This window comes from Crinia signifera, chromosome 4 (genome assembly GCF_055691185.1).
Source record: "Crinia signifera chromosome 4, ASM5569118v1, whole genome shotgun sequence".
In the NCBI taxonomy this organism is placed as follows: Eukaryota; Metazoa; Chordata; class Amphibia; order Anura; family Myobatrachidae; genus Crinia; species Crinia signifera.
The window spans coordinates 152,152,964-152,166,343 of NC_139220.1; the positions used below are offsets into that span (position 1 = coordinate 152,152,964).

Here is a 13,380-nt window from a genome sequence, read left to right on the forward strand (position 1 = left end):
TGCTGGGAACATCCTATGCATAGAAACTGTCAAATCTTTTTACACTTGTATAAATAAGAATTTTTAATATATAATAATTTTTTTTTTTTTTTTTGACAGATGACGTTGGGCCATGAAGAAGGATCAGGAGCTCCTTGCTTAAAATGTAAGGATAAATGTGAGGGATTTGAGCTTCATTTTTGGAGGTAAGCATTATACAGGACTGACAATGTTTATTATGGGGTAGTCTCAGTTATTCTGCAAGACAGGTTTACATGATGGTTTTGTCTGAGACTGAACCCAGATAAAACAGAAGTCCTGAGGACAAAATGGAAGCATAGCCAACTGACAGGTCTTATGCTGTGGGGGGCACAGCACTAAAAAACTCTGATCATGTGCGCATTCTTGATGTTGTCCTGTATAGTGGCCTGACCCTTAAACATCAGGTGACAGCCACAATCAAATCCTCATTCTATCATCTAAGGAATATAGCCAGAATCAAGCACTTAATTCCCTCAAAAGACCTGCCTAAAGTCATATATGCATTTATATCCTTACGACTAGACTACTGCAATGCTCTCTACCTGGGTCTCCCATCAAAAGAATTGCACCGCTTGCAGCTGGTACAAAATGCAGCCGCCAGAATCTTAACTAACCAGCCCCACTCCTACCACATAACTCACATTCTCTACTCCCTTCACTGGCTACCTGTAAAATGGCGAATGGTTTTCACTTTTCACTTTCAAGGCCCAAGGTACCTGCAGCAGCTGCTGATTCCTTACTCGATTACTACGATCCATTGAAGAAGGACTACTAACAGTACCCAGAATTTCCCTGAATTCATCTGGGGTTCTAGCTTTCAACTCTGTTGCTCCAACTCTATGGAACTCTCTTCCTCGCAAAGTGCAAGAAGCCCCCACTGTAGAATACTTTACAAATAGACTAAAAACACACCTATTTACTCAAGCATTTTACTGATCTCTACTGTTAAGCTTGTTTTGTATTTTGAGCTGTAAAGACAATGGTAAAGCACTTTGAGTCCTATTGGGAGAAAAGTGCTATATAAATATTATTATTATTATTATTATTGTTACCAACACCAATTGCCCATTTTAAATTAGTGATGTGGTCTAAACATATACTCACATTTATCTTTCTGCAAACCATAGGTAAAATGGTACTTGTATACACAAGGGTCAGGGACAGAATGCCTCTGACTGAAGAGCGCTTTAATCTGTTTTGCTTCCTTATAGCAGCTGCTTGAATTGGGTCGGTCGGTCCCCAAAGAAATCAAAACGAAAAAGAGAATACTGTAAGTAGCGTTTAAGATTAATGATGGGTGAATCAATTGCGTTAAAAAGGACCCATTTAATGAAATACAAATAGATAAAAAACAATGGCAATGGGGTATAAACCTAATATATGTATACCTCTAGTAGCTTAATATTTAAAACAATGGAAAATACTAATCCAGGTCTCACGTGGTTTAGAATGTCCGCAATCGGGATATGTGTAGCCTGCAATGTCCTCACAATCGATGGTCCCAAGTAAGGGCAAAGTCCCAAAAGAATTTTAACCATTGAAGAATTGGTGTATTGGCTAAGCGAGTGGCTGGTATTAGAGCCTAACTTCTACCTCACCGCAGTTTGTATCCGATTTGGGAAGCTGTTTTGCTGTGGATGTCGGTGGTGTTATCTCTCCTTCCAGAACCGTGGTGTTTCATTGGACTCTCACCTGCTCATTTGTCTGAACACAAGATCCCCACCTCTTGGACATCCACAGCTAAACCGCTTCCCAAATGGGATACAAACTGCGGTGAGGTAGAAGTATTTCATTAAATGTGTCCTTTTTAACGCAATTGATTCACCCATAATTAATCTTAAGCGCTGCTTACAAAATGGTACTTGTGTAGTTTCACGGCGGCACTTCCCTGCAGATTGCATTGTATGCAAATATTGTATGCGATTTGCATATGATTCCATCGGCCCAAAGCGTGAAGAGCGCACGCATCCTCCTGACCTGTTCATACCCCCACTATCCACGTCGGCGTGGAGTTGATTTTATAAAGTGTGGCAAGCGGACGTGGAAAACTAGCCTGAAGCGTGGCGAGCCCCGTGAGGGGACATAAATTACTTAACGTGTATCCACGTTTTCCACGGCCCCTCACGGGGCTTGCTGCGCTTGCCACGCTTTGGGCTCAGTGGCACGCTGCACTCGCCACACTTTATAAAATCAACTCCACGCAGAGGTGGATAGTGGGGGTAGGAACAGACGAGAGGACGCGTACTGCATCCCCTCCCGGCACTTGCCATGCTTCGGGCTGACGTGGATAGTGGGGGTGTGATAAATCGCATCACAGATCAAATTGTATTCAAATATCGCATACGATTTGCATACCATCCACTGGGAAGTGCCGCCATGAAACTACACAAATACTGGTAATATTTAAAACTATTATTTGTTCAGAAAAAGGCAGGGACTTACCTGGGACTATGGTCACTGGATCATGCAGGGACATTCCCAGGTTGGCCCCTTTAACACCAGCCTAGTCCCTGCATTTCTGTTATGAGGGAGCAGGTGGGGGGGAGAGGAGGTTGTAGGTGCAGCGGGCAGACCGGACAGCGCTGAGTGGACACTGCAGACAGCGGTGGCAGAATTCGAAAATTCAAAAGATAGGCCAGCCACTGATTTGGCTGAGAGAGCGCGCACTCTCAGCCAATTAGCGGCCAGCCTATCTTTTGAATTTTCAATTTCTGCCTCCGCTGTCTGCAGTGCGCGCTCACTCAGCGCTTCCTGGACACTGCGTACTGCCTGCTGTACCCACAGCCCCCGACTGCAGCCACAGACTACACGCTGCCTCCCCCTATATACGTCCCTAGCTCAGCTCAGCCCAGAGAGCTCCATTGATGCAGCATCCTGGGAAGCCGGGTCTGTAGCTTTCACACCAGCCAGTAACCTGTCAAATTTTCCCAGGAATTTGGCCCGGGAACCTTTCCTGGGAATTTTGGCTGGTGTGGAAGGGGTATAAGGGACCATACGGTATGATCAAAACTTTATCAGAGGTTCTCCTACCCTTCACATATAAAATATTTTGGAATTTTTATATATGTCATCCATGCATACAGCTCTATCTACAGAAGTGATCAATGGTCAGTGATTTTCTCGATATGTAGTGTTGGTTGGCCCTTGTGACTGTATATTTGACAGCTATCTGAGGAAGTGACCTGCTGTAAATTCATATTTAAGAGTAAAGCCACACCTATATTATCCATATGTTTTTGTTCTGAACATAACTCCAGAAAGTTTGCTCTTGTGGTTGATGAGATGGCTTCTACCATTTCTCTGACTTGGTACAATGGTACAGTGCAATTTAGAAAGTTGCAACCCTCCGCTATATCCCAGTCAGCTTTCATGAACAAATGAATCCTATTTTACAGAATCTGTATTACGTTAGAATGGAAATTTCCATGTTTTGTGACTTGTAGCTCTAAGCAACTAGACAAAATCCTCAAACATGTTAGTTTTTTAATATGAAGAAGAAATGTAAGATGTATACCATGTAATTGTATTTCATCTCTTTTTAATATCTATAATATGGCTTGTGATCATAGGAATATAAAATATTATCCAAAGAAGGAAAAAATATGCCATTTATGTGCAAGGTCTGTTTCCTATTACATTGTTTTATGTCTACCAGACTTTTTCACATTGTTAATATTTATATAACTAGGTGAAAATGTCGTGAGGAATTAATAGCACTCCACAAGAAGACCTCCTAATAGGTGACACAGGAAATTAACTATTTACACCTTACGGACATGCCATTACACAATTTACACATTGCATTGCATGTGAATATATGCACACAACCACTGGTCCTTTAGTAGAAGAGGTCCTCACAGGCTTAATTTATATAGTTTTTTTATCGAAGGGACTGAACACTACATTGCCACACTTCATTCATTGATTAAATTATGTAACTCTTTTGAGGTAACCATATGCAGACCAGTACCGTTGGTCTATACCGTCAATTATGGTTCTATCTTTGATGTCTCAGTTTGAACCGATGAAGTGTCTCTGAGAGACGAAACACGTTAGGGTTTTTTTTTTAAATACTTGTGAATTCTGTGTTATACAAGAATTAGAGACCGACGTATGAAATGTTAACAGAAAATTGTATTTGATGTGCTGGAGTATGTGTTTTCTCCTTTTTAAATAAATATTGTACTATTTACTTTAAAGTGTTTTATGAATACATATTCACAATTTTAAACTGCAGCTCAAAATATTACATACCAATTAAGAACTAACCCTTACCTTTTTATATATACTCTCTGTAATACCAAGGGACTGACCTATATGGACATACAGTAGGAAGACAACTGTGGTGTACTTAAAAGCCTTGGAATAGCATCATTGATAACAGACCGAAAGCTATAAAAGTGATTATAAAATTGAACAAACAGAATAGTAAGCTGGGCTAATGGTGACACCCCAAAAACTACACTGGGCAGCTGCCACTGGGAAAGCTAATAAGCTGCTAATTATTAATAGGTTGACAGTTACATCCAGCTCTTTAATAACTGGGAAAATTTAAACCCAGGTACTACAGCTAGTGTGTGTATATATGTCTGTTTGTGTATAATATATTACTGATCATGAAGCATTGTAGTGGAAGCACGCACTGACTTTGGACTTGCACACTATGGTTTGTTAGGATGACCGCAGACTTGTAACCATCATACATGTCTATGTTCATAAAAGACACTTAGCAAAAAGTGTATCAAGGTTTTTTCAGCGCACTGGTCAGGATGCTGCTAGACAAAAAGTGCAGTGGGTGTCATTCAAATCACACACAAATAAGACATAGAATAAAAACGAGCACAATGTCCAGCGCTTCCAGTGTTCCCAAGAGTGGAAGTATCACCGATGTGCAGGTAGATATGAATAGTAAATAATATCACCAAATCTCAGTCCAACAGTCCTTGGATCAAATGGTTTTGAGGATGGTGTTCCACTCCGTCAGATGTTTTATGTGGAGAGAGTAAACCTAAAAAAACAATAGTGCATAACATTAAAACAATGACAGTTTAATAACGATTTCACTTACAAATAATTAGGATAAAAAAGCATATAGTACAAGCAGGCAGGCAGTCCTCAAGGGGTTCCAATGGTACACAGATTCCAGCTCCGGAACTGAGAGTCAGAGTCCACAGGTATGCCGACCTGAATGGTATCCATGGCGGTATGGAAAAGCAAGTCACGCGAAACATGTTTCGTATACAATTATCCTTCGTCAGTAGCGTGTCTTGCTCTAGTGGCAAGACATGCTACTGACAAAGAATAATTAATTTTTGGGGGATATATATTATATCCCCCAAAAAATGGCATTGTCAAATGCTGTGAAGTACTAAAGTTGGGGGTTGCTATTTATTTGACTCTATGTAATAAGGTGATTGTCACAGCAGAACATCTTTAAAGCTAAAACTATATATTTAATTTGTCTTACTGTTTTTTTTTTTTTTCCGTTTCATTTGATTTATGCTGCTTTCCCACTGCCTAAACGGGTAATGACCCGTTATTTAAAACTGGTTTTTAAACGGTTAAAAGCCATAAAGACCCTTTCCCACTGCAGCTTTTAAACAGTAAATTTACAGTTTAAAAGCCGTTCAGTCACATTCACACTGCCGTTTAAAAACCCGTTAAACCCATAGTAAAGTTGGGGGGGGGGTTTAAAACGGCATGGGGTCCCCCACCCCCCTCCCTGCCATAACCAGCACCAGGCTGGTATTAAAAAATCAGGAAACCCGGCAAATAGGGGCTCCGCTGATATTTTATTTATTTTTTTTAAACCAGCTCCAGGCCCCGGGCTGGTTCCCAAAATACTTGGGATAAAATGAGTAGGGGTCCACCGTATTTTAAGAACCAGACCCAACCAGCCAGCAGGGTAATGCCAAAGCATTAACCCTACCGACCAGTCAGCCTGGCCAGGGATCATGGGGGAGTGGGGACCCCCCCAATAAAGGGGTCCCCCCTCCAGAACTTACCCGACCAGGCTGAAGCCTGGTGCTATCTCCAGGGACCCTGGAGCGGAGGTCAGCAGGCTGATTCTGTGTAAAAAAAATAGATGAAAAACTATTCTCTTATACCATGGAACTATGAGTCCCAGCAAGCCTCCCCCGCATGCTGGGACTTGGAGAACCAAAAGTCCCAGCATGCGGGGCATTAAAGGACCTGCTGGCACTTGTAGTTTCACAGTAAAATAAATAGTTAAATAAACACACTGACACCCAACTATTATCTATTGAGATATAACAGTAGGGTTTTCCATCTATAAATCTATAGATACAGAGTAAACTAGATAAACTAGATATAAATGAAGCCTTCACTGTACAATCAGCTTCATATTTGATAATCTACTGCATATCTCATTGAAGGGGTTTTTTCACCCTTACAGTACACCAACCATTCACTTGTATCCACATTACCTTTGTTGCACACTGGAGAAAAGGTATGAAAGATACATTCTACCTATTCACAGATTGTACTAAGATCATTATTTCAAACCAACAGCGATGAATTTTGAGGTCATTTAACCATTTGCCTCCTTCACTCATAGATTCCTATGGAGTGACTATTAATCTTAAGCTCTGAACACACTGGGTGATATCGGCGATCCTGCTCATTTTAGCCCTTGTGAGCGATATCCCTCAGTATACCGCCCACTGTGTATGCTCCCACCGACAGACAATGCACGCTCCCGCAGAGTTGTTAAGGGCCCTCTCTGTCATCTGTGCATGTACAGACGGGGGAGCCAATCGTTAACAAGTGCCATGCTGTAGAATAAACACCACCTTCCTAGCATCGGCAAAAATGCATATCGGCAGATGCGGCGATCACTAGGTGTGTATGCATCTTTTACATTATCCTCCAGAGATATTGGTTGGTACTAGATGCTATGCTGAGCTAATGTGGTTCATTTCTATTCTAATATGGTGTAAATGCACAGTTATGTTTTTGGTGATAATTAGAATATCAAATACTTCTTGGAAGTAAATGAAGAGGTGGTGAATTTTAACTGCTTTACATTGGATGCCAAAAGAATTTGGCCTACTACTACTTCAAGATCTTGTTGAGGTGCCTTTTAACCTATTTTCTTCTTCTTTTTCTGGACCTGTTTAGAGGTATTAACTAATATTAGATTGTATTGTTTAATGCTTGTTTTACAGTTAGAGGTGTAAAGTTAAAACAAAAGTGACTTTCATTAATGTTCAGTAAATATGTACCAATATGTGTATTACTTTGCTTGACTCAAATTTTTATATGCATTTTAGGAAAATATGTATAAACTGCAAATGTGGGCAAGAAGAACATAATGTTCTTTCAAATAATGAAGATGATCGTAAAGTTGGCAAGCTGTTTGAGGACACAAAGTATACAACCCTTATTGCAAAGCTGAAAACTGATGGTGTTCCCACTTACAAGCGGAATGTAATGATTTTGACTAATCCTGTGGCGGCAAAGAAAGATGTGTCCATCAATACGGTCACCTACGAATGGGCACCACCAGTGCAAAACCAAACACTAGTGAGTTCTTACCATTTTTTCCCCACCATTTTACAAGGTTGATAAGGGGAGAGTGATTTGCAGGTCTATAGGAGGGGATGGGGACACATCCCTCCTCCATAGACTAGCAAATTGGGGCATTCAGAAACCTTCCATGTAACATTAAAACCACTGATGGGTGAACTGATTATGAAGGGAGGGTAGGATATATTATTCAGTAAAAGAAAGTTCTTGAAGTTGATGTGTTGGCAGCAGGAAAAAAAAGAGAAAACTTGAATTTGAGAGACTTTGACAAGATCCAAAGTGATGGCTAGACAACTGGGTCTTTTTGGTGGGTGTTTCTGTCATTTTAAATACACAGATTATAATCTCTGTTGCTTTCCTGGACTAAAGGTGCCCACACACTTGAACGATTTTTGGGCCGATTGGAAGATTTCTGATAAATCGGCCGATATATCATCCGATGTTTACCGATTTTGGTCCGATGCATGGCCCCGTGGATCTTTAGCTGAATCTTCTGATCTTACGTGCTGCACAAAAGATCAGAAGATTTAACAAAAGATCCATAGGAACGCACACGGGATCTTAAGAAAAATCTTTGGTAAAGATATGCGCTTGCCTGAAATCTTTTGTCCAGGACGGAAAAAAGATTTCAAGGCTAATTTGTGCGCACATCTTACAATCGCAGATCTTACTAGTGTGTGGGCACCTTAAGAAAATGACTGTTAAGGTGCCCACACACTAGAAAGATCTGCGATTGTAAGATGTGCGCATAAATTAAGGGCCCCATACATCAGCAATTAATTGTGACAATTTTCAGATATGGAGATGATTGCCACAATTAATTTTAGATGTGTGGGCTCCCCCTTTTGGCAATTCCAATCAAAATCGACAATCGATTGCTTAATCAGGTTTTTAAACATGTTTAATAATCTGGTATTATCTGCAGATCTTTTTTATATGTGTGGGCATTCCCAATTCGTCTTCTTCATCTATTTACATTATGAACAGCAATCGATTGGGCAATTTCCAGATATGAAGATGCAATCTTTAGATGGAAAAATCTGCCGATCACTGAAATAAATCTGTAATGTGTGGGCAAAGTCAGATAGGTTGTAAAATCCATTTATCTGGCCAAAAAATCCCTGTATCTGGAAATCCATAAATTGTGATTGCTGATGTATGGGGCCATAGCCTTGAAATCTTTTTTCCGTCCTGGACAAAAGATTTCAGGCAAGCGCACATCTTTACCAAAGATTTTTCTTAAGATCCCGTGTGCATTCCTATGGATCTTTTGTTAAATCTTCTGATCTTTTGTGCAGCACGTAAGATCAGAAGATTCAGCTAAAGGTCCACGGGACCGCGCATCGGACTAAAATCGGCCGATTTTCGACCGATTATCGGTAAACATCGGATGATATATCGGCCAATTTATCGGAAATCATCCAATCGGCCCAAAAATCATTCTAGTGTGTGGACACCTTTAATCCCTTGTGCTACCTAACATTGACCCCTACAGCTGTGTAACTGTAACCTCTCCCTGGCTGAGGCACCATACAGAATAGCCAAACTTTATTAGCTAGCATCACTGGCATTATAGCTACGAGCCCCATTATTTATTCAGATTCAAGCACATTCAGACACATCTGAGGTTTCTGGCAGCTATGCCCACGCATGGCATACAGAAAGGCTATATGAGGTACTACAAGTAGTACAAAAAGCAGAGCGGTACAACGGGACACTACAGTACTTCCCATCCTACCTACACTAGCCAAGTTTCTGTGCTGGAAGAATATCTGAGAGAAAGATGTTTGGTGCAATCCATTAATTTAATGCTCTGCATATACAGCACTAAGCACTACATTGTATTTGGTTAAATGGTATTTAATTACTACACACAAAAATGTTACAGCTATGTTTGAAAGTTGTATTTTTAAACCTAGTTATTTAATTAAATAATTAAAATAACAAAGTAGTCCCTTTTAACAATGAAGTACTCATGTCAATATCCAAGTGGAGTTTGTTTGTACATCTATGGGGGGAAATTGACTAAGATGGGAGTTCTATTTCACATGGGATGTTGCTATGGGCAACCAATCTGAATCTACTTCTTATTTATTTAGCTCCTTCCACAAGCTAATAAATAGTATCTGATTGGTTGCAACATCTGAAATAGAACTCCCATCTTATTACATTTCCTCCTACGGGTTTACTTTGGTTTCTCCTATGCTTCAAAACCTACTGAACATTTAATTGGCTTCTAGTTTTTGTGTCCATGTGGTAGACTATCAGGATATATTTATCAAATAAATCCTGGAGAAAGATGTTGTGGAGTAGTTGGCCATGGAACCCAATCTGCTTCTAGCACTCAGCACTAGCTTTTACAGGCTGTGTTAGAAGATTGACAGAAGCTGGTTGAGCAACATCTTCAATGTATTTCCCTCCAAGATCTGCTAAGTCTCCCTCATAGATTGTACGCTCCCCTAGTTAGGACCTGAAATGCAGCATAATATGTGTGCACTACATAAATATCAGTTTAAAAATGAATAAATCTCTCAGACCACAGGCGTCCCAGCATGTTGGCATATCAGTTTATTGTGAAAGCTTTTTTAAGTGATATGCTCATATAATTTGGCATTTTCACTCTTTTTATCTTGGTGCCTGGGAGAGGAGGAGAAATTAAATATGAAGCGATCTAAGTTTTTTCGTTTTTTTTTTTTTTTTAAATAAAGTTATGCTAAAAAATGTAAACTGGTAATTATTACATGCCAAGCTCCATAATTCCATTCTGAACATCACCGGAATTTAGGAAGGGGGGGGGGCTAAATTTACTAAATAATAAGTTCTATTGAAAATGGGATGTTACCAATCAGATTCTACTTAATTATTTGGCACCTTCTAGAAGATAATGGAAACTGGTTGCTAGGGGAAATATCCCATCTTTAATAGAATTTCTATCTTACCCCATTGGTGCCCAGTCAAAATTAAGAGAATATATATATATATATATATATATATATATATATATATATATATATATATATATATATATATATTTTCTGTCTTCATTTGTGCACGTTGTCTATATAATACTTGATGTGTTTTTTTTCTTTTTTGCCATATTTCTCATGAATATGGCTTTCTGTGTCTCGCTTTACCTAATCCCTGTTGTTTTAGGCCAGACGTTACATGGAACTGATTCCAAAAGAGAAGCAGCCAGTGGCGGGCTCGGAGGGGGCGCAGTACAGGAAGAAACAGTTGGCTAAGCAGCTGCCGGCTCACGATCAGGATCCTTCCAAGTGTCATGAACTGTCTCCTAATGAGGTGAAGCAAATGGAGCAGTTTGTGAAGAAATACAAAGATGATGTACTTGGAGTGGGAGATATAAAGCTGCCCAAGGAAGTGGTGACACAGGCCGGAGAGAAAGGTACACCTGACAATGGGAATAGGAGCACACTTGCAACTGTGAAGGGTGGAGAAAACAAGTCCCTGGCTCCACAGGGATCTTCTTACGTAAGTTACTAAGATATTTCAGAATGTTGTACTTTTTCATTTGTTCCTTTGCCTGAAAATGAAAGCTGAAAATGTATAGTAATAGATCCTAATTTTAATATTGCACTTATTTAAACTTACCACAGACTATAGATAGCGGGTGTGGTATTTACTGGCCACATTACAATGTCGACCTGCAGCATATAAACTGTGACCGTGTTGGCATGTATAATGTGCTCAGATGCTTGTTCACTGAGTCCATATAACGAACAGTTACAGTACAGATAAGCGCATTTCGATGAGTTCCCCTTAATTCCTAATCCTCCCCTCCCCACTTTACCCATTCACCTGCAGCCTGTAACGAATAGTGGTGCAGTTAGAGCGGGGCACACACTGTTATGGATATTAGTAGATGCGGTGCACCCAGCTCCTTTACTGAGTTCCTGTGTACTCAATAACCTGAGCTGCCCGTACGAATGCCTGCCCCTGCTCGCACGCCGAATATTCCCACACGCATGCAAATGGATGTTTAGCATAAACATCCATTCGCACCTTTGGACAAAATCATTCGATGGTCGCTAACCATCAAGTGATTTTGCTAGCATTCTCAGATCTAAGACACTTCTGTGTCTTAGATCTGCAGCATCCCTGTGCATGAAGCAGGCAGGCAGCTGACATCTGCTTCTATCAGCTGCCTGTCCCCACGTCACCAGCGCATTTACATGGGAATGCCCAGTGTTTACATGGGGGCGCCCATGAAATGAAATGCTGAGCGTTCCCATGGAGCTGCCCCTCACCGCCTCCCCACGCGGCCCTCCCACACTGCTAGATACAAACAGTCCCGCGATTAAGCAATTCGCCATGCCCGCTTGCATCAATCAGATGCAATCAAAATAACCCCCAAAGTGTAAGGGACTATTACAACAGTGTGGCTTAATGTGCATGGGGTGTTACTACTACTCTTTGGGATAAAGTGTAAAGAACACTAAAGTGCTGTGTGGGCATAACACAGATGTGTCCTGCCACGTTGTTGCTTTAGATAGCGGAATCCTCACACGAACAGGGCAGGTGCATCACAGCAAGGATGTTAAATGACACATCTGTATGTAAGGGACCATACTACTGTGTGATGTACCTTGCAGGGTGCACTACTACTATGTGGCGTAACATGTTACGGTTAAAGTACTACTAGGGGAGTATCTCGCAAGAATGGCTTATATGATGAGGCCATGCCTTTTGTATTAAAGCCACATCCCTTTTCCAAGAGCAAGCTCTTCCTTTATCTTGGTGTGCCCAGGTCCGTGATTTATTCGGACTGCTGGAGAGCATATAATACCCAGGAACTGCAGCAGGCAGGGTACGAACATTGCAGGGTGAATCAACCCTACAATTTTGTGGACCCTGAATCAGGGGTACACCCAAACCATTGAGCAGCTGTGGGGGGCCTACAAATGGTGAAATAAAAGGCAGAGAGGCACTGCAAGACACCACTTAGAATCCTATCTACAGGAGTTCATGTGGAGGAAAAGTTTTGGAGCAGAAAATCCTTTTGAAAGAATTATACACGCGTTGACTCTACTGCCAAAGGCTACTGCAGTGCCCTCTCAGTGACTGCTTTTTAACCATTCTTTAATCTTTTATTCTTGTTATTATTGTTCCTAATCTTCTTTTTCATATATGTTATGAATTACAATTATTACAGTTAATATTTTTTGTAATTGTTCATATGTCATCATTAATAATAATCATAATCATTATTAAGTAAATTCAGTTTAACGTAAACATGTGTCCCAGGGGTTAAAGTGAGGGGGAACGGGGTGAAACTGAGTTCCACCACCTCTAATGGTAGGGGGAACTGAGTTCCACCTCTACCACAGTCTTGAAAAGTAATTCCAACAGAAAAGCCTGTCCCAGCGGCTTCTTCTGGGACGACGTATGTAATGTAAAGTTAAGATGAAATACTGTGGACATTATGTGTATAAGGGGCATTACTGTGTGGTTTAATACGAATTAATGGCACTACATGCCGTGTAATGTGTATACTATTGTGCTACCATGTGTTATGGAACCATTATCCCTTTATGGGTGGTGGGGTACAAATTCCCTGGCACTGGTCTAGGCTCTGCCTAACCGGGTGGGGGTCATTGTTGGGGGAACGGAGTTCCACCACCTCTCCAGAACCACTTTAAGCCCTGATGTGTCCACATTACTGTGTCAGATGTAATGTATTGTATGGCTGCTGTGAATCTGTTCCTAAAACACCCCCACTATCCACCCCGAAGCGTGGCGAGTGGCGGCGGAACACGTCCTCCAGACCTTTTCATACCCCCACTATCCACGTTG

The 13,380-nt window shown here is 40.9% G+C and overlaps 1 protein-coding gene across 1 annotated transcript in view; it reads left to right on the plus strand.

Annotated features, from left to right (window-relative positions):
• Nucleotides 1-13,380, plus strand: part of TES (testin LIM domain protein) — a 56,244-nt gene that overhangs the window by 17,405 nt on the left and 25,459 nt on the right. Inside the window, exons 2-4 of the mRNA XM_083182790.1 lie at nt 100-185; nt 7,314-7,566; nt 10,723-11,058. Coding sequence (XP_083038916.1) covers nt 100-185; nt 7,314-7,566; nt 10,723-11,058 — 675 coding nt within the window. The remainder of the gene's footprint in view (nt 1-99; nt 186-7,313; nt 7,567-10,722; nt 11,059-13,380) is intronic.